The sequence below is a fragment of the Equus przewalskii genome, chromosome 10, assembly GCF_037783145.1.
Source record: "Equus przewalskii isolate Varuska chromosome 10, EquPr2, whole genome shotgun sequence".
NCBI lineage: Eukaryota > Metazoa > Chordata > Mammalia > Perissodactyla > Equidae > Equus > Equus przewalskii.
The window spans coordinates 14777906-14799443 of record NC_091840.1 but is presented as its reverse complement, the minus strand read 5'-3'; the positions used below and the strand labels follow the sequence as shown (position 1 = coordinate 14799443).

At 43.4% G+C, this 21538-nt stretch overlaps 1 protein-coding gene, 1 non-coding gene and 1 pseudogene across 3 annotated transcripts; 1 reads left to right on the top strand and 2 right to left on the bottom strand.

Moving 5' to 3' along the window:
• Positions 1–215: 215 nt before the first annotated feature.
• KPNA2 (karyopherin subunit alpha 2) lies at positions 216–13767 on the bottom strand. Of its 2 annotated transcripts, XM_070561577.1 has the most exons (12): positions 13604–13767; positions 9506–9739; positions 8096–8193; positions 7807–7944; positions 5478–5566; positions 4373–4641; positions 4012–4106; positions 3647–3910; positions 3223–3456; positions 2817–2999; positions 1554–1703; positions 216–563 (listed from the first exon to the last, which is right to left on the bottom strand). In XM_070561577.1, exons 3-12 carry the CDS (start codon positions 8168–8170, stop codon positions 471–473), a joined length of 1590 nt encoding a protein of 529 aa, XP_070417678.1. In that variant the 5' UTR covers positions 8171–8193; positions 9506–9739; positions 13604–13767; the 3' UTR covers positions 216–470. The 2 variants fall into 2 exon arrangements, with proteins under 2 accessions (XP_070417678.1, XP_070417679.1); XM_070561578.1 differs by lacking the exon at positions 13604–13767 and having other exon boundaries at positions 9506–9808.
• A 91-nt stretch (positions 13768–13858) lies between these two features.
• On the top strand, positions 13859–13931 carry TRNAR-CCG (transfer RNA arginine (anticodon CCG)). Its single transcript has one exon. It is a non-coding gene; the product is annotated as a tRNA-Arg (tRNA).
• A 3176-nt stretch (positions 13932–17107) lies between these two features.
• Positions 17108–18482, bottom strand: LOC103548571 (elongation factor 1-alpha 1 pseudogene; annotated as a pseudogene).
• Between the last annotated feature and the right edge of the window lie 3056 nt (positions 18483–21538).

The following is a 21538-nucleotide window of genomic DNA, read 5'->3' as shown; positions in this document are numbered from 1 at the left end:
CCAAGAGGGGAAGCAGCCTAGAGCAAAGCCAGAACTCAGAAGCAGGCAGGATAAATGATCACCCTCATATCTTTGATGACATCACAAACCTTACATCAAATGACTGCAACCAAAATCATACTTCCAGTTAGTCACATCAGTTTGGTTACGTTGTCCTTCATTTGCGACCTAAGAGCTTCAAATTAGAGGGCAACACATAGGCATGACAAAGTAAAGAAAAGGGTGGAATTTAAGCTTTATTTACAGGACACTGCAAGATATGAAATTCCACATAGAAATAAGAAACCCATTGAGAGGAGAAGCTTCATACAGTATGTACACAGTTTGAAACTCTTCAAGTATAGTTTCGTTGTAAAAAGTGCTACAATAACAAACCACATTTAAAAAGAGTTCTTAGTAGAGAAACAGTTAAGACAAACTTATACCAAACACAGCACACAACAAACAACTTTCCGCCTCAGCTGTACAGTCTAAAAGTTAAAGGTCCCCGGAGGGCCATCCTGAACTTGGAATGTATAGCCTTCAGAGGTAGTTTCTGGCACAACATTTTGATCTTCCTCTTCCTGGAAGTGTTAAAAAACAAAACAAAATAACCCCATAAATATGGCACAATTCTAAGCAGTAACCTGCCTAGAAGTCTGCATTTACTTTTTTCCCCTCAATTTATTTAAGCTAAACAGTTCACCAATTTCTTCCACCGCCACCCTCCCATCCCCTACACCTCTGACAACCATGAATCTGTCAATCTGTTCTCTGTATCTGTGCTTATTTTTTTTTAGATTCCACATATAAGAGAAATCATACGGTATTTGTCTTTCTCTGTCTGACTTATTTCACTTAGCATGATGCTCATAATGTATTTACTCTTAAGGTCTTCATCTGCATATTTCACCTTTAATCCTGTATCATATTTCAGTATTTGAAATAGTGGAGGGAGGACTACTGAACTTATTAATTGATGAGTGCCTGGGAGGGAAAGGTTCTGAATGGGTTAAGGAATGCTACTACAATAACAGAAAAATACAGATTTTCTTCTCCACCTATCACTTTTCAGTACGAAAGGAGAAAACTGCTTATTAGACCCAATCTATGGTTGTGGGGTTGGCCCACTCTTCCATCAACTCCTACACACACTTACTCTCAAGATACTCTAAGATTCCTAAGGCTATTAGGCTATTCATTTGAAAGCAAATTGGTGATTTTTAAAAGTCTCAAATTAACAGATTGTATTATAATCAAGCCAAACATTAGAGGAGCAAATATGTACATTATATCCTATTTACACTGATATTTTGCTGTATCAGTGTATAGGACTCAGTAAAAAAGTACAAGGGAGGGGCCGGCCCAGTGGCACAATGGTTACGTGTGCACGTTCCACTTCAGTGGCCCAGGGTTTGCCGGTTCGGATCCCACGGCACCCCTTGTTGGGCCATGCTGTGGTGGGCGTCCCACATATAAAGTGGAGGAAGAAGAACGAGGGGAAAAAAAATCTTACAGGCTTGACCTTAAATGTGTATTTTCTAAATTCTCGTTCACATTACCATGTTACTCACCTCTACAGAGAAATACTTCTCAATCAAGTTTAACGAAGCTTTGTACACAGACTCATTTTCATGGTTTTGTAGAGCTTCAATTTTGTCCAGACCTCCACATTCTTCAATCATTATACTAAGTTTCTCAGTTTCACCTAGTTTCTCAGCAGCCTAAGAAAAATTCCAAGTTTACTGGCCTATACTCTGAATGTTTGAGTATTAATATATATCAGACAGAAATAAACACTAGACAGTTCCTTCCTTGATAGTTCTTTCAACAAGCCTATGAGACAGTCTTATCTCCATTACACATTTTTTTAAAACTCAAGTTGACCAGATCTGTGTGTTCTTAGCAATTACTTCTGCAGCTTTCAGCCAGAGATCTTAGAATGGTTCTCAACCTTTTTTGTACATCAAAATCACCTGGGCAACTTTAATGACACTTTATCTAGGTTCGATTTGTCTGTGATGGGAACAGGAAATTACTGTTTTGTAACAGCACCCCAGAAAATCCAAAGGTCTATGCAGTCAAGGTGGAGAACCACTGTCTAAGGGCAAAGACTGCCTATGGTGTGTAAAACAAACTCCTGACTGGAGTATTTGTTGATATCAATAAGAAATTATTAGATTTAAGAATCATATATTGTGGTTAGAATTTTTTAAAAGTCCTCAACTTTTAGGAGATACATAAATATTTGCAGATAAAATAACTTATTTGCTTCAAAAAAAAATTTTTAGGTAAAGTGGATGGAATAGGAAAATTCGCCAAATGTTGACAAGTTATTTATGTGGGATGATGGATACACCAGGGACCATTAGTCTAGACTCAGCTTTTGTATGTAAAAATTTCCATAATTAGAAGTTTAACACTTGAGTAGGACCTACCTACCAGCAATCACTGTGACAAAGTGCCACATGCTAGCATGCTGGGATCAATTAGGAACAGAACCAGGAGGAAAAAAATTAGATAACTAAATCATTCAAATTTAATCTCACTATAATCCAGTATGAAATTGAATTAAAGACTCTTGACAAAATAAATAGGTATGTATAGTGTCCACATACGGACTTGACTTCAATTCAGGTCATATCATGCACTTGTCATTGCTGTTATCTCTCTTATAATCCCGTGTCACATTTTTTATCAAGAGTGTGGCCCATATAAACAGGTTTTCTAATTCTGTGGCCTACTGAGTAAATGGAGCTACCCTCCTCCTAGTCTAAATAGTAAACCAATTGTCATCAAGCCCAAATTCAAACAAATGCCACCTTGTTAAGACTTACCTGAAAGATATTTGAAACGGCATCCAGAATAACCAGAATAATTTTGGTGTCTTTTGCAGTTAAGAGGTTCATCAACGGTTCTATTATGCCACAATGAACAAGGTATACAATCTGTTCAACTGTTCCACCACTTGTATAGTTGGTCACAGCCCATACAGCTTCCTTTTGTGTCTTAAAGTCTGCCTAATAAGAATAAGGAAACACGTTTATTTCAGAATAGCGATAAAAATAAGATTCCAAGACTGTTTTAGAAAGACGGTGACTAAAACTACCAACTGGTTCCATCCAACCTGAAGTGAAAGAGGTTACTAGATATTATTTAGCAGAGGACTGTAAGTAGAACCCAACACTGGCACACTAAGAGTCTTAGTAACAATGCTTTGCTTAAGTCCTAAGACTTCATTACCTTAGAGAGAACACCAACGAGGAATGGGACTAATCCATGATTTACAACTTGCTGTATCTGGTCCTGGCGGCCAGCTGTGATGTTTGACATTGTCCACGTAGCTTCCTTCTGAATGTTAGTTTTGGGGTTCGTTAGCAGGCTGGGAAAGATGGCAAGTGCTCCCGCATCTATTACAACCTGAGTCTGTTCGTCTGTCCCAGTGACAATATTTCCTATGGCTCTTAGTGCAGGAGTCTGAAAACGAAAAAATATGTTGATGCTGGTGGTTATCTTTTATTTTTTTCAGCATTGCTCAGCTCTATACCCTAAGCGTTTTGACAAGTAAGAGGCTCATTATGGCTTCAAATAGGCAATATGTCAATATTAGTACCAATGGATGATGCTCCTTATACTTTATATTTTCATCTGAAAGTTAACAACTTACCACAATTGGCAATTCAGTAGATCCTAGAAGCTTTACAAGTTGGGGTACCACTCCTGTTTTCACGACCATTTCAATCCGTTCATTCGGACCATCGGTAAGGTAGGAAATGGCCCAACAGGTATCTGCTAATACTTCTGGATCATCATGATGCAGGAGACGAACTAAAGTGGGAAGAATTTGCTCAACAGCATCTAACGGGGGTGCAGGATTCTTGTTGCGACAAAGGTTTGAAAGTGTCCAGGTAAGATTACGTAAGTAACCACACTGGGGGAAAAGAAAAAGGCAATGAGAAGGCATGTTTTTTTGAGGGGGTGGAAAAAATTAGAATCAACAAGTGAGTAACTTGACTTATGACAGTAACTTACTGCCAAAGATGACATATCAGGAACTGCAAGAAGAGCCAACAGCGGGTCAACTGCACCATACTTGATCACCAAGTCTCGGAAAACCGAACCATCACCTGAAAAAAAGGCATGGTTAACTAATTGTATCTACTTGTCTAGCATCACCAATGTTTTGTGATTGAGTGCACCAGCGCCTTATTGCAAAGACAACAAACACTCTCAGAAATTCCCTAATTTACTTAGATGCCACTTTTGCCCCTAATAAGCACTGGAAGCAAGGAAGTTGAAAACCTGACACAAACGTCACTATTATTTACAACAAAGCTCTCCTCCCAACCTCAGCATGAGAGACATTCAGTCAAAGAATTTTAAACGCAAGTACCTGCAATGTTTCCTAGAGCCCATACGGCTTGTTCACTGATGTGGGCGTGGGGAGATGCCAACAGAGAAATGAATGCTGGGATAGCACCTCCCTCTACCACAGCCTTGGTCTGTTCTGATGTCCCGGAAGCGATGTTAGTGAGGGCCCAAGCAGACTCAAACTGAATGGGACTACAATCAGTTCTGCCCAAGAAGGACACAAATTTTGGAATCAAACCAGCCCGGATTATGTTGTCTATGGGGGGCTGTTTTTCTCTAGAAAGCAGTTTCCTAAGGGTGAGCAAAAAGAGAAACAAAAGTTGACAATGGTGAACAAGTTTGTGTAAAAACCAATTTAAAATCCAATTCAAGAGTTTAGAACTTTAGAAAATCTTTTATAGAAAAGCACCAAATGCTGAGATATCCTGGGAATTTAAGAGGAACTGAACAGACTGGTTGCATGGTGCTACCATATGTGGTGCCTTTAACTACCTTTTTTCCAAAATCAAAATACTCCCAGTAATACAGAACCCTCCTCTCTACTTATCTGCAGAAATCTGCTTTAGATCTTGTCACTTTTAAAAACTGACAATCTGACAGAGTGTAACTCTGTGTTAGCTTGCATTTCTCTGACCACTAATGAGGTTAAACATCTTTTCCATGATCATTTGTCATTTGGATTTGTTTTTCTGAACACTGTCAAGTTACAGAAATTATTAATCCTTTCTGTTATGGATGTCACAAAGATTTGTGTATGGTAGGAGACAAGAGTCTAAATATACTCATTTTCTAAATGGACGTACCATTCTAAACAGATATGCCAATCCCACTTACTAAATAATTCCTCTTTTCCCTGACATTTACTTGAAATGCCACTTTGACAAAAACTTCGTAATTTTCTTAAAAAATACACCAAAAGGTTAAAGGCGGTTATCACTGGGGGTGGGTGGGATATTAGGTGATTATTAAAAATTTTAGTTTCACCTAAGGAAGATTCTAATAAAAACAGGCCTACGGATGGCTTAACCTTTACTTTACCCACACCATCTGTGTCTCTTTCCCACCAAAAAAGCTAAAAAGGCTGATTTCTTAGGTTACCTATACTATCTATAGCAGACAAGACTTACCTAGCAGCTTGAGTAGCTTGGAGCTGGCTTTCCAAATTGTTGCTGTTTACGCCTTTGACAATATCCTCAACAGACCAATTTACAGTGCCCTACAAGAACAGTGGAATTTTGCAAATTATCATTTTTAAGATTAAATACAATCAATAAAATTTCTATCTGCCATTGTGAAGACATTTTTTTTGTGGTTTTTTTTTTTTGAGGAAGACTAGCCCTGAGTTAACATTCACTGCCACTCCTCTTTTTGCTGAGGAAGACTGGCCCTGAGCTAACATCTGTGCCCATCTTCCTCTATTGTATATGTGCGATGCCTGCTACAGCATGACTTGCTAAGTGGTATGTAGGTCTGAACTAGCGAACCCCGGGATGCCAAAGTGGAGTGTGCAAACTTAACCACTACACCACTAGGCCGGCCCTGTGAAGACTTTTTTTTAGTTTTATAATCAGCTACTGAAAGTTTAGCCCTATATTTAATTTTGCCTGTTAATTAAATATTATTTTATATATAGAACAGTTCTCAAACTTGGTGTCACGACTCACTGGAGTCTCAAGTTATGGAGTCTCCCGGAATTTTGCCACTTTTTAAGGTGGCTATAAACAATTTAAAAAATGAATTAGAGGGGCTGGCTCTGAGGCCGAGTGGTAAAGTTTGTGCACTCTGCTTCCGCAGCCCAGGGTTTCTCTGGTTTGGATCCTGGGTACGGACATGGCACAACCAGAAGGACCTACAACTATAATATACAACTTTGTACTGGGGGGCTTTGGGGATAAGAAGAAGAAAAAAAGAAAAAAAAAAAAAAAAGAAGATTGGCAAAAGATGTTAGCTCAGGTACCAATCTTAAAAAAAAATGAATTAGAGCAGTTTAAAGGTTATTCCTACATTAGTCTCAGTCACTTGCATTCATATATGCCGTTAGGGAAAAAGGTGTGGAGTTAATAGGCAATGTCCTGGAAATTTTCACATCTAACCTTGTAATCTATGCATTTCCATGGTATAGTGCTGCAAATACGTTTTATGTTGTGATCCCGGTAGAAAGGTTTGAGAAGCAATGCTATAGTTAACTCAAAAATTGACAGTATCCCTTTTTCCCTAGCTTACAACTTAACAAGGAAAATGTGACAAGTTGACAACCAGACAATAAACGGTGCATACCTACATATATATACACACACACACGTGTGTGTGTGTATATATATGTATGTTGTGATATACAAGCATTTTCTCTCCATTTTTGGTGCAAAACGCGAGTGCTACAGGAATTCTGAGAAGGGAGCATTTTTCCTGCTAGGGTGACCAAGGAGAAGATGGCATTTCAGTATAATACCCTGGAAATAGCACATAGGTAGTATTCATGGGGCGGGGAACACTGATAAAATGTAGAGTACTCAAGGAAAGCATAATGTGAAAAAAAGTAGGAAACTGCACAATATCTTTGTAAGATGAGAGATAAATTTGAAAATCTAAGATATGTCAAATTTACAAAAAACCTTCAAAGAATATGGATTTTAAACCATCAAGTGTTTAAGCAAGGGTGGGCCCGGTGGCGCAGCAGTTAAGTTCACACCTTCCACTTCAGCGGCCCGGGATTGACCGGTTCAGATCCCGGGGGTAGACCTACCCACTGCTTGGCAAGCCATGCTGTGGTGGGCATCCCACATATACAGTAGAGGAAGATGGGCACGGATGTTAGCTCAGGGCCAGTATTCCTCAGTAAAAAGAGGAGGATTGGCAGCAGATATTAGCTCAGGGCTAATCCTCCTCAAAAATAAATTTTAAAAAATAATAAAAAATATAAATAAATAAATAACAATAATTTTTTTTTAAATAAGCTTTTAAGCAGAGAAAAAACATGTCTAAAGCAGAACTTTAGGAAAATTTTTAGGTAAGTAGTATGTGGCACAGAATGAAGGGAAAGATAAATTAGGAGACTACTGAAAATATTTCAGAAGGATAAAGATCTGAACAAAGCTAGTGATGACAAAAAATACACAATACCAAAAAAGGTAGAAATAAGCCAGAAATTGGTTGGTTCTGGAGACATTAATTTTCAGTTAGCACTGGAATGGCCAGGTTAAGCTACCAAGCTGACAGTTGGAAATGCAGGGAAACTGGAAGGGAGATCAGAGCTAAAGGCAACCTCGGAACCAGCTTCAAACGATTACGGAGGGTGGGCAGGAAAGAATATAACCCATCAGAATTACTGATTGGGAAAGAAAAAAGATCTTCAGATTTGACAGTTAAAACCATAAAGCTCGGAATGTTAAATTTCTAAGAAAAGCCGCATATTGATTTTTTGGGTTTACCATAATTCACAACCTAAAATATATTTACCTGGTTGTTGCGGTTTTCCTGTAGCGGAGAAGTAGCATCATCAGGAAAGGAGCTTACATTTCTCCTTTTCAGCATCTGGTCATCTTTCTTAGCTTTCCTCAGCTCCACATTAACTTCTATTCGGCGCCGCCTCATTTCCTTGAGAAAAGATAACCTATCATGTCACCTCTTACATCAGTTTTTGTTGTCAAGTGAGGGCATTTTTTCCAAATTCCCCCAAAGTTCTGACCCGTTCTCAAATATCTTCCCATTTAAAAAATATCATAGGAGAGCAACAGAAGGTACTCACTGTGCTGTCTTTCCCCTTGTTCTTGAATCTGTTAAGGCGGGCAGCCGGGGAATTGGCATTCTCGTTGGAGGACATGGTTATGAGACAAAGAGAGAAAGCTACAAGATGGGGGAAGAGAAAAAATTTCGCTTTTATCATTTTGCCTTGTCATTAAGAGCATCAATCGAATTACCAAGCATACATCGAATCCACAATTCTTCAGGAGAGGACAAACTTCCTTTTTCAGCACTACGAACCAGTGCTGGCCAACCGACATTTGTCCCCTCCCCTCTGAAGAGGCTGAGACTTCCCGGAGCAGTGCTGTCCATCGGAAATATAATGCAAGCTGCCTAATTTAAATTTTCTAGTAGCCACATTTTTTAAAAAAGCAAAATGAATTACGTGGAATTAATTTTAATAACATATTTTACTTAATGAAACACTTCCAATATATTCTCATTTCCACATGTTATAATATTAAAAAACCACTGAGATATTTCACATTCTCTTTCCATACTAATTCTTCGAAATCTTGTGCGCATGTCCACTCGGACTAGCCACACGCCCTTAGCGACTATCCCATAGGGCCGCGCGGAGCCCATAAAGAGTTAACCGGAGACAAAGTAGGGGGACAGCTCACAGTTAAAATCTACGTCCCAGGGGCAACAAATTCAAATCCCCTGGAGGCTCTATTGTCTTTAAATGGCCCCAATAAGTACATTCTCCTTGAAATTTCTCACTTGAAAATTAAAGAAAAACTTGGTTGATCGTTACAGTATGGGGTCTCCCCTAACATCTCCTGTCAACATTGAAGACCTGCGGCGCAGTGCGCATCTCCAGCTCCCCGCGCACGTTTTCAGGTCTGGGGATTTCGAGCGAACGCACCTCAAAGAGGCTGACGCTAGCGCTGCTTCATTCAGCCTCGGACACTTAAAGCAACGTCCAGAAGGCGGCCCAAGGACAAGTCCTCCCTACAGTCTGTTACCTTCCATCCATTCTGTTCTTTCACGAAACTGTGACACAGCCCACCCAGGGCCTACGTGCCAAAGGCTCCTTCCAACTGCCGCCGCCACCTCCGCTCCCTGCCCCGGCCACTCACCCGGGAAGACGCCGCGGGGAACCGGCGGCGGCGGGGCCGGAGGCGCCGGGCCCACCCCCGGGACTTTCGCCCTCGGGCCTCACTCGAGTCTCCGGGCCGCGAAGCCCACAGGTTCCCGCTGCGGTTCGCAGAGCCTCGGCGCCCCACCGCCCAAGCCCTCGCGTCGCCAGAGAGCCGCCCCGTCAACCAACGGCGCCCCCGAGGCCTCGCCAGCGAGGGAGGCCGAAGCCAGGCCGGGCGTGTCCCCGGGCCTCCCCTCCCGCCACCCGCAAGCCCAGCGCAGCCTGGGGCCAGCCGTACCGCCCGGGCCAGACTGCGGCCTGAGTTCATACCTACACAGCCGGCTCAGGAGTCCACAGGAGTCGGCGCGGCACGCACACGCTGCGGGTCGGATGCCCTCAAAACGTCCACCGCGGTCCAGCCCGAAGACGGTGTGGCTCGTGCCGCCGGCCGGCGCGATTTAAATTTCCCGGTGGCTCCGCATTCCGATTGGCTGGTTCGAGCCTATGCTGTGCGTCCATTGGTGGATTTGAAAAACACGTTGGGGGGGGCGGTGGTCATAGGGCCTAGAAGAAGGGAAGATAACATCGCGAGATGAGGGAGCTGCCGGGCAATCCCAGAGCGCCTTGCAGTGCATAGTGGAAAGACTCCCGATCCCGGCATGCAGCGCGAAGGGCCGGTTCCCAGCCCCGCCTTGGTTCTAGCCTCGGGCTGCTGCTGAGGGTTTATGCTTTGTCAGGTCGCTGGTCGTTTCCCTGGGTGATCCTAACCAAGTACCACAGATTCCCAAAATCATTCTCTTTAAAAATCTTGATATAGAAACATATTGCTATGCATTTTTTCCCTAACAGGACACAGAAGGAACTTGGCAGGGTTTTCTGGCCACTATAGAGGGGAGGGGTAAGGCAGATCTGTGTTGCAGTTTTTAGTTTCTCTCTTTTTTAAAAACTTGGGTCATAAAAGCCTGCAAAGAAGCCACAAATATGGTAACAAAAGGTTTATTATGCCTGTTTCTCCAGACACTCTTATTTTTAAATAATTTCAATACAGAAGAATTGCAGATCTTTACACAGATTTGCCAAAGGTTAACATTTTGTCGCATTTACTTTTTCTCTCTCTCCAGTATATATACACATACACATGTACTTGTGTGTGTGTGTGTGTGTGTGTGTGTGTGTATATACATGGCTTTTACGTATTACTTTTTGAACTATTTCAGAAATCATTTCTCTTTACCCCTAAATATTTTTGCGTGTATTTTCTAAGAATAAGGACATTCTCTTATATAACCACACCACAATCATCAAATTCAGGACAACTGAACTCTAATGCTATTATTTATTATATAGTCCATGTTCAAGTTTTGCCAATTGTTCCAGTAATGATCTATGCTGTATATTATACACTTCTGAATAAAATGTTTGCATTTTCTTGACATGTACTATTCCTTAAGCATCAATGATGGTTATCAGAGAATCTGGATTATGGGCCATTTTGTTTTCTTTCTGCAGTTTTTCTGTATTCTGAAAAGGGTATTTTTAGAAAAGTATTGGTTTATTTTTTACTATAAATAAATTCCAACCGTGAGCTTTGTCCAGTCTTGCAGGCATTTATGCCAGCCTCACTCATTGTGTAGCAGTAAGGGGTTCATAGGAGGTCGATTCTGCTCCCACCTACCCAATCAGCAGAATCCTATCCCCCCTAAGTGCAAAAATGTGGAAGTAATTCACCCCTAAACCAGTCACCGCAGGACATTCTCTTGGCTACTGTGAATGGTTAATGGGCAGGCATGTGACCTAAATTCATCCAGTTGGGAAGCCTGTGCCTTTTGTTTAATGATTGGAGGTAGGAAAGCAGGCTCTGTTCTTCTGAACTGAGGGATATGAGTCCTAGAAATATGAATAGGAGGATGGTAGAGAAACCATGAAAGCTCTGATTGACAGCATGCCCTATCTCTGAAGGTTGCAATTATATGACTTAGCGATTATGTCATCCGACATGCTTTCTTAGTTGTTTACGCTAGTCAAGTTGGGTTTTCTTTTGCTTGAAAATATTGAGTACTATGTGCCCAGAAGTGTTCTGCTTTACATATATTAATACATTTAATCTTCCACAGCTGTGTGAGGTAATACTATTATCTCTTCCATTTCACAGAAGAGAAGATTGAATCATGAGTGGTTAAGTAACTTGTCCAGGTTCACACAGTGAATAAATGGCAGAGACAGGATTCAGACCCAGGCTGTCTGGTTCCAGGATCCATACTCTCAACCACTATTCTGTACTTGCACCCAAAAAGAACCTGAAACAGAAGTATAATGTCAAAAGCGAAAGTTGCCTTTGAAAGATACAATGTTGGTGGCGGGATGGATACCATACATCCTCCACTCTTAGCTTTTGTAGTTTGGATGAAGATTCAGGAGAGGGCCTTGTCTGGCCTAGGCAAATCAGTACATTCCATTGCCCAGACACAGAGCTGTTGGTTTGGTTATGAAGCTGTGACACAGTGCAATAAAATATTTACTGAGGGGCCAGCCCAGTAGCCTAATGGCTAAGTTTACATGCTCTACTTCAGTGGCCCAGAGTTCACAGATTCGAATCCTGGGTGTTGACCTACACACCACTCATCAAGCCAGGCTGTGGCGGCGTCCCACATACAAAATAGAGGAAATTGGTACAGATGTTAGCTCAGTGACAGTCTTCTTCAAGCAAAAAGAGGAAGATTGGCAAGAAACGTTAGCTTGGGGCCAATCTTCCTCGCCACAAAAAAAAAAAAAAGTTTACTGAGGGCTTTGAGAGTGAGATATCCTCTCTCTTCCACAGTGTGCTGCGATGATGTGAGCCTGAGAATGGGGCTGCTCTCGAGAAGCAAACCTAAGTGTGCCCAAGTATGAATAATCATAGTTTGTCAGTCAGTCATTCTTGTTCTTTTTCTTTTTGACTCTTAGGTAACCACAGGTAAACATTCTTCTTTTTTTTGTTTTGTTTTGGTGAGGAAGATCGGCCCTGAGCTAACATCTGTTGCCAATCTTCCTTTTTTTTTTCTCCCCAAAGTACCAGTACATAGTTGTAGACCCTAGTTGTAAGTCCTTCTAGTTCTCCTATGTGGGATGCAGCCACAGCATGGCTTGATGAGCGGTGTGTACGTCTGCACCCGGGATTTGAAGCTGTGAACTCTGGCCGGCAAAGCAGAGTGCACAAACTTAACCACTAGCCCCAGGCCAGTCCCTGTCAGTTATTCTTTCAAGTAAAAACTATGTTCCACCAAAAAAGCAGCTAGTTTAGCCTGCAACTCAAACATCACACAAATGTTTTTCCTCAAGAGACAACCATTGTATTTTGATATGTGGTAGAAGTGATTTATGCATACTTCCCATTTTGTCACACAAAATATTAAACAGATGTGTACTCAAGAGTCCAGACTTAATACAATTAACAGTTCTTATATCATCATCAAGGACATCCTTAAGTGAAGCTGGCTCCCTTCCCTCCCCCTGCCAGGGCACAAAGGTGAAGAATACACTATTACTAGTTTGATGCCACTGCCTTGAATCACTAAGGTGTCAGTTTTACCCACCATCACTTCTGCTCCACAGTGCTAAATGATTAGTGAATTATTATTCACGAGTAATGTCCTAGGTTTCATGAAAACCATTTCCTGGATGACTCAGGGTCCACAGGTAATAAAAGTGACATATGACACATTGACACGTAAGATTCGAAAGATACACACCAAAATGTTAATAGTGGTTAACTCCGAATGGTAGAATTATGGTCAATTTCAATGTTCTTAGTTTGGTTTACCCATATTTTACACAATTTTACAATGAACAGGTATTATGTACCTAAGAAGAAAACTATACTGTGTTTTTAAAAGCCACAAATGCAGCATCTTTACATGCAACACGCATACAGAGATTGTGCATGGAACCAGAGTCTCTAAATATTTACCCAAGACCTAGTTTTAGAATAAAGACAAACAAAAATCCGCATTATTTTGTATTTAGAGACCTTGTTATATTCATTTTCCCTTTAACCTGGGGGGAAAGAGGAGACGGGGACGAAACGGGATGTAGAAGCGTGGGGGAGAAAGTTAAATTTGAAGAAAAGCCTGTTCACCCTGGAATCCCCCAACAGTCCCCAGCACAAAATAGCTTATCAAATTAATGTACGTTGAATACATGCAAGAAAGAAAGGGAAGGAGGGGCCTGTAAGGTTCGGGAGGGTTGGGGGCAGGTGCGGGAGGACCCAACGCTCTGCGAGTGGTTCCTTACGCCGGCGGCAGAGGCAGGTCATGGGGAACTCTGTAAAATACAGACGCCCGGGCCCACTCAGAGAAACAGAACTAGAACGTTAGCACAACAGACACTGGAATATCGTTTAAAGGGCCCAAGTGCGCCTGAGGCGCAGCCCGCACGGAGAACAGAACCCACCAGACACAACAGTCCGCCCAGAACCGGCCGCGTGCCGGCCACGCAGTCCCGGAACGGCGGGCGGGGACGGCCGTGCGCAGGCGCGGGGGTCGCTCTGCCGCGCGAGCCGAGGGCGCAGGAGGGCGCAAGCGCGCGCTGGCACGGCTAGGGGCGGCGCCCAAACCACACACCGCCCGCGCGAGACCGCAGAGCGAGGGGCGGGGCGCGATGATGGCATCACGTAAGGAGAGGGTGTGAGAACCCGGATCCTGTGGTGACCCAGTGGCCTAATGGATAAGGCATCAGCCTCCGGAGCTGGGGATTGTGGGTTCGAGTCCCATCTGGGTCGCACGAAGATCATTTTGGTGGAGAGGAGAGAGAGGGGCAGGGATGAGCACTGACGACGGTTAACGAAGATTTTAAAATGTGGTTACTTCGCTTCTCGACAGCGACCTTGAGGACGATTGTGTTACAACTTAGGAAAGGCATCTCCGCTTGTTAGAAACAGCAGTTGAGAGCTTAGAAAGTGAAAGCTGAGATCAGACCCAAAAGAGGAGCATTACAGTGACTTTTGAAAGAAAAAGCCTTAGGAAACATGAACTACCAACAGGACAAATGGCATTACCTCTTTTTCTGCCTGCCTTTTCAGGCTGAGCTTCACCATGGGCGGCCACACACGAAAAACTTTCTCCTGGTCCTGATCCCTAGGGGTTTGGGAGCAGACTCAACTGTGCTACCTCCAAACAGATTGATTTCCAGTACTAAGGAGAGTTTATGGAACGGCAACTGTGCTGTTACAACATACAAATATAAGAAACATAATTTATGGTTTCTGTCCCTAAACTATTATGAACAACAAATTGTAGTTAGAACTTACAGGTTTCTGGGTGTGTGTGTGTTTGATTTGCAAATTAGTGTAATAAAAGAAATACAATCAGAGTTTAAGCCTATCAGGGTTCAGTTGACTAGCTTGAAAAGTTTAAACTCTTCTTGCAAAACTCCTACAAGAGGATATTACTAAGTTAATTCCTACTCTTTAAAAACAGCTAAATACTAAATGCAACGTGGTATCCTGGGTTTGAGCCTGAAACAGAAAACGGACTTTAGTGGAAAAACTAGTGGAATCAGAATACAGTCTGGAGTTTACTTACCAGTAATGTACCAATGTTGATTTCTTAGTTGTGACAAATGTACATGGTAATGTAAGCTGTTAACCTTAGGGGAAACTGGGTGAAGGGTATATGGCAGCCCTCTATCTTTGCAACTTTTATGTAAATTTGAAATTATTTTCAAATTAAGAGTTTATTTTAAAAAAACTAAACTACCAGTGGAAAAATATAACTGACACCTTTGCCCCCGTTTTTAAGGGTCAGAATGTAGTGCTGAATTTTTAAACCAGAACACATTAACAAATAAGTGGACAGTTTCCAGCTTCATTCCTGGTATCTCAGAGTTGGTGTCCGTATTAGGTCCTTGCATACAATAGGTACTAAAAAAGCTTCAACTGCATTGTCTCCTGCCTCCCGCTTGCAGGCAGCATCTTGGGACAATGGATAGTGACAATATCTCCCTGGTCCCCAAAGACAAGTTGCTCACATAATAGAATGCCCACCTCTGAGAACGGGGCAGGACAATCTCCTCACCAGTTCTCTGCCCTTTGGGCTTCTGACTGGCCTGCTCAGGCCTCCAGCGTGCGCACCTGACTCTTCCACCTCATTTCTCTCCTTCAACCTCCTTCTCAGCCCGGCTCCTTCTCTCTGGCAGACGTTTTGTGGCTCACTCACCATAGTTCATTCAGCTGAAGTAAGCAAACATTTATTGAGTGCCTATGGAATACCCCACATTCAGGTCACTCAATGCAAATTCCACATTTTCCTCTTCCCTCACCTCTGTCATCTCCCCCATGTCTTCCCTCTCTGTCTCGTATGGAGAGACGTCTCTCCTCCAGGCCCAGGCCAGTTCCTCTCTCTGACTGTGCTCTGAACCCATCCCCTCTCTCCTCAGGAATCTTGTCTGGCACTTAGAAAACACTCGAAAGTTATAAGCCCAGTAATTTCCCCTCGTCTGTGTCTTTATCTTGCCCCTCTACTGGCTCTTTCCTCTGAGCCCAAAAACATTCTACAGTTTCTCCATTCCTGAAAAGCTCACCCTCAGTCCTGGGCACCTCGCGTGAGTCCTGGGTGCAGGCTCTCCACGCAGCCAGCCTGCTCCAAGGGTGGTCTCCACGTGTCCAGTGTCCCCTTTTCTCCCCCTGCCATGCTCTCCACACTCTCCTGCGGCCCGGCACACTCCTCCCAGACAGTGAACTCTTAATTAGCAAACTGAAGAAACACCTTTCAGTTTGTCTCTTGCCTGACCTTGCCCTGAGGTTTGAAATTCTTGACCAGTCCTTCCTTCTTGAAACACAGTCTTTTCCCAGGCTTCCAGGAAACCTCCTTTTCTTGGTTCTCAAACAACTTCTCGATCTCCTTTGCTAGTTCCCTCTTGTTGCCAGTAATGGAAACAAACGAGCCCAACTGAGGCAAAACAAACGATAATTCACTGGAAAGAAATGAGGGAGGGGAGGCGCTCACTAAAGAGGACGCAAAGCTGGAGGACCAGGTTTGGGAACCAGCAAGAATCAAAGATGCACCAATGGGCCCCCAAAAGCAAGAAGCTGAAAGAACAGAGACTCTCAGAGCGAGACATGCCTGGTCAGGACGCCACCACTGCTGCCATTGTTGCCACTTGTCCTGCAGCTAGAGCTGCAATAAGTGCCTCTGACAGTTTTCTTTGTCCTAGGGCCACTTGCTCCAGAATCCGGGTTCCAGAGAAAACTCTACAGTCGGCCCAGCGTGGGTCACGGCCCGTTCTCCTGTTGATTCATGGGGCCACAGAGGAATTACCCTCCCACCCAATTCTTCCCATAAAAGGGAAAAGGTAATTCCTTAAAAGGAAAGAGACTCATGAAGGCTGGCTAGCCATGCAAACCTCAGCACCTTTCCTCAGCACAAATTTTGTACATTTTATTTTTAGCTGTTCTGTCACCACTGTTGATCTTAGGTGATATAGACTGGGATTTTTTTTTTTTTCTCATTAAACTTTGTGTTAATGGGTCTCAAAATTCTGTGACAGATTTTCAGTCAAGTTGTTTCCCTTAAAAAGTACCAATTTTAAAAACTAATAACTTAAAACTGCCACACACACACAAAAACGAATGGTCCACAAAATATTCTCCTTTCCTTCTGACGGTTTTACGATGCATTATCTTTAACCTGTCTGTTACTATTAAACTTAAATGCCCAATTGGGACAAACAGTTCTGAGACCCTTCTTCCACCACTGGGATTAAGACTGGGGTGGCATGGGGCCAGCCCCATGGCCGAGTGGTTAAGGTCGCGCTCTCGGCCTCAGTGGCCCAGAGTTTCGCTGGTTCGGATCCTGGGCAGGGACATGGCACCGCTCACTGGGCCATGCTGAGGTGGCGGCCCACATGCCACAACTGGAAGGACCCAGAACTAAAAACACATACACAAACAACTGGGGTGGCAGGTATTGGGGATAATATTCATTTAGCCTTCTGAGCTTTCTGGGCAGACTTGGTGACCTTGCCAGCTCCAGCAGCCTTCTTGTTTACTGCTTTGATGACACCCACGGCAACCATCTGTCTCATGTCACAAAGAGCAAAACAGCCCGGAGGAAGATCGTCAGAGAAGCTCTCAACACATATGGCCTTGCCTGGAACCATATCAGTGATGGCAGCATCACCAGATTTCAATATTTGGGGCTATCTTCCAGCTTTTTCCCAGAACAACAATCAATCTCCCTCAGCTCTGCAGACTTGCAAGTGATGTGAGCTGTGTGACAATCCAACGCTGATTTGGCCTGGATGGTTTAGAAGAATCACCTGAGTCGTGAAGGCAGCTGCTTCCATTCTGGGGTCATTTTTGCTGTCACTGGCCACATTACCAAGATGAGCATCTTTGACAGACATGTTCTTGACATTGAAGCCCACATTGTCCCCAAGAGGAGCTTCACTCAAGTCTTCACAGTGTGTTTCAACAGACTTTGGTTCAGTTGTAACACTGACTGGAGCAAAGGTGACCACCACGCCGGGTTTGAGAACACCAGCCTCCACAGGGACAGTGCCAATACTCCCAATTTTGTAGACATCCTGGAGAGGCAGACGCCAGGGCTTGTTACTTGGACAAGCTGGTAGCAGGATGCAATCCAGAACTCCAAGCAGCGTGGTTCCACTGGCATCGCCATCTTTGTGAGTGACTTTCCATCCCTTGAACCAAGGTATGTTAGCATTTGGTGCCAGCATGTTGTCACCATTCCAACCAGAAATTGGCACAGATGCCACTATGTCAAGGTTGTAGCCAATTTTCCTAACGTGGGTTAGGAAAACTTCCTTAACCATTTCCTCGTATCTCTTCTGGCTGTAGAAATCCATTTTGTTAACACCAATAATCAGTTGTTTCGCACCCAGTGTGTCAGGCAGAAGGGCATGCTCACGGGTCTGCCCGTTCTTGGAGATACCTGCTTCAAACTCACCGACACCAGCAGCAACAATCAGGACAGCACAATCAGCCTGCGATGTGCCTGTAATCATGTTTTTGATAAAGTCTCTGTGTCCTGGGGCATCAATGATGGTCCCATAATACTTGCTGCTCTCAAATTTCCACAGGGAGATATCAATGGTGACACCATGCTCACACTCAACTTTCGGTTTATCCAAAACCCAGGCATACTCTTGAAGGAGCCCTTTCCCATCTCAGCAGCCTCCTTCTCAAATTTTTCGATTGTTCTTTTGTCAATTCCACCACCTTTGTAGATCAGGTGGCCGGTAGTAGTGGTACTCTTGCCTGAATCTATGTGTCCAATGCAACAATGTTGATATGAGTCTTTTCCTTTCCCATTTTGGCTTAGATTTAGCAGTGGTTTTCATGACACCTGTGTTCTGGTGGCAAACCCATTGCAAAAAAACTAGACTGAATTTTTAAGGATTCAGACTCATTACATTTCAGTATATAAGGTGTATGTCCTTGACATTATTAATAAACAAAGGCATCAAATCTTGGAATAAAGTTAACAGCTTTTAACTAATAATAGCTGTATCAGATTTATTATTTCAAAGCTGAGAAGGTGAAATTACTAATATATATTATACAGCATTTTTGAAACTTGGTTTAAAATCAACTTGAAGATTTAAAAACGCTCTCCTATATCAAATGGCCACAAGGTACCATAGCAGATGGCAGGGGTGAATGTTCTGTCCTGGAAGTTTGGCTTACTTTAGAGCTGTGGTTCTCAACCAGGCCAATTTTGCCCCACAGGGCACTCTCGGCACCCCTGGGGGAGTGCTACTGGCCTCTAGTCGGTGGAGGCCAGGGATGCTGCTCAGCATCCTACAATGCACAGGGAAGTCCCCATAACTAAGAAGGATCTGGCCCCAAATGTCCACATTGCCCAGGTCCAGGAACTGGCTGAGATGCTTGACAAACAGGGATGGTACGATTATATTATTGACGGGCCTCATGAAAAATATTTGGGGCCTCACCAATTGTCCCTGTTTTTATCATTTTTCCTTTGTCCCCAAGCAGACTCAGAGGCAAAGTGAGAAGTACGTCAAAGGGTGCTTCTGACCAGATGTCTGGGGACACTCAGGGTAAGCTGGGTATAAAGCCGCCCTGGATGAGGCCCTTGCTGTTCTAGGGCCTGATTCTGGAACCCTAGCATCACTAAGGGAGGCAGGCTGGCCTGTGAGGAGACAACAAGTGGCAGAACCCCAAATGCTGGGATTCGTTGTATAGTATATACGCTGGGGTGTTTGTCTCCACTAGCATTATATGACTAAGGACCCAATTATTTGGCGAAAGCCATTTTCCCCACAGGAAAGATATATTATACCTGATGTCAAAGATAGAATCCTTAATAAATGGAAGAATATGGTAAAATGCAGGTATTTAAAGTTTTTGCACAAAATTCTCCTTTTCATGTTAATTGAGCCAGATAAATATCAGGTGTTGACTAGGATCATGACATTTTTAACTATAGGCTGTTCTTCTTTTGGATAAAAAATAATTGTTACCAACATGTAACATACATATGGACAAGTCACATAAAGGTGCAGTTCAATTATGTTTACAAACTGAACACACTTGTATAACCAGTAACAGATTAAGAAATGGGACATTGCTCACTCCAGAAGCCCCCTTGGGCCCTCTCCAGTCACTACCTCCTCCCAGGGGGACCAGTAGCCTTATTTCTAACAGACTGATTAGTTTTGCCTGCTTAAATACGGGATCACTTTGGAATTTTAATTTTGAAAGGCGTAGATGAATACAAATATTTATTAGCATTGTATTAGTCCAGATTTTCAAAACTCACTTAAGAATGTCAGAAAACACACCAGAATTAATATTAAAATACAATCCAATAATATTAACATTCAGAATGATCATACTTTAAAATTTACCAGATTCGAGTATTAAAACTACAGTAAAGTTGCCATTTTTCTCTACTCCTCTCGGAAATCCCGCAAAAGCAACAAGGGGACTGAGAAGCAGAACCACAGACACCATCAATGAAATTCCTCTAATAAAAGGAGAAAACGTTGCCCAGAGCAGCGAGGAACCAACGGAGATGCAAGGATTAGAAGAGGATGCTCATGGCCGCAGATCTTAGGAAAGGCCAGCAGAGGGCGCGTCCACAAGGGGAGGGTCGCACCCTGAGAGGGAAAACAATAATCCCTTGTTTGCAGCGACTAGACTGGGGTGTGTGGACAGCACCTCCTCCTCACACGGACAGACTTGTGTTCTGGGTGTGGATTTGCCTTCCTTTTCTGCGGGGCTTCTGCTAGCACCACCATTCCTGGATTTAGACATTCCCAGAATGCACAGGCCCAGGCACCAAGGAGAAGAGGTGGCCCCTGCCATTATGACCCATAATCACTCACTGGAAGAATTTTTTTTGCTTTCCTTGCCAGTGATCTAGGACTCAGTGGGTCCTGAGGTCCTGGTGCCCAAGGGAGAAGTGTTTAGACCAGGAAACACCATCATGGTTCCTTTCAGTTGGAAGCTGAGCCTGCCTGTTGGCCATTTGGGATTCCATGCTGCTAAATCAATAGGCAGGGAAGGGGTGGGGCGGGGCATCATTGTTATGGGCTGAATGTTTATGTCACCCTGAAATCCATATGTTGAAGCTCTAACCCACAATTTGATGGTATTAGGAGGTGGGTCTTGGGAAGTAATTAGGTGTAGATGAGATCATGAGGGTGGAGCTCTCGCAATGGGAATCGTGGCCTTATAAGAAGGGGAAGAGTCCAGAACCCTTCCTCTGTCTCTCGGCCATGTGACCATACAGCCATACAGCAAGTGGGCGGCCGTCTGGGAGCCAGGAAGAGAGCTCTTCTCACCAGAACCCAACCACTCTGGCACCCTGATCTCAGACTTCCAACCCCAGAACTGTGAGGAATAAATGTCTGTTGCTGAAGTCCTCCAGGCTGTGGTACTTTGTTACAGCTCAGACAGTCACTGGACTAAGCCTGTGTGAGCCCTGTGGTTACCAAGGGGAAAATGACTCTGCTCCTCACTGGAGGAGGGAGGAAATGTCTGGAGCCCAGGGATTCACTGGGGCACATCTTAGTCCCAAAGACCTAATGGGAAAGTACAGCAATCTAATAAAGACAGGACCACCAACAACTCAGATCCTCCAGGAGTAAAGTTTTGAGTGTCCCTAGCAGGCACAGAGCCATGCCCAGCTAAGGGTAAGAGGAATAATATGGAATAGGTGATGGAAGAAGGCAGTTATGACGATCAACTTAGACCTCACGGCCATTTGTAGAGGAGCCTCTAACAGCTGCGTTTTGTGTTAATTGGCTCTTTTCCCTTCTTTTTTCTTTCTATCTTATATAAAGACCACTGGTAGTACCTAATGGTTTTAGTAACACCTGGTTATAGCTGTATAACCTTAG

Bases quoted from the DNA above. Each gene is read 5' to 3' on its own strand.
- KPNA2 (XM_070561577.1), bottom strand. From the start codon at position 8,170: ATGTCCTCCAACGAGAATGCCAATTCCCCGGCTGCCCGCCTTAACAGA. The intron at 3,457-3,646 runs GTAAGTTGTTAA...TTTCGTTTTCAG, and splicing joins CTACTGAATTGCCAATTGTG to ACTCCTGCACTAAGAGCCAT. The intron at 1,704-2,816 runs GTAAGTCTTAAC...AATTTTTCTTAG, and splicing joins CCGTTTCAAATATCTTTCAG to GCTGCTGAGAAACTAGGTGA.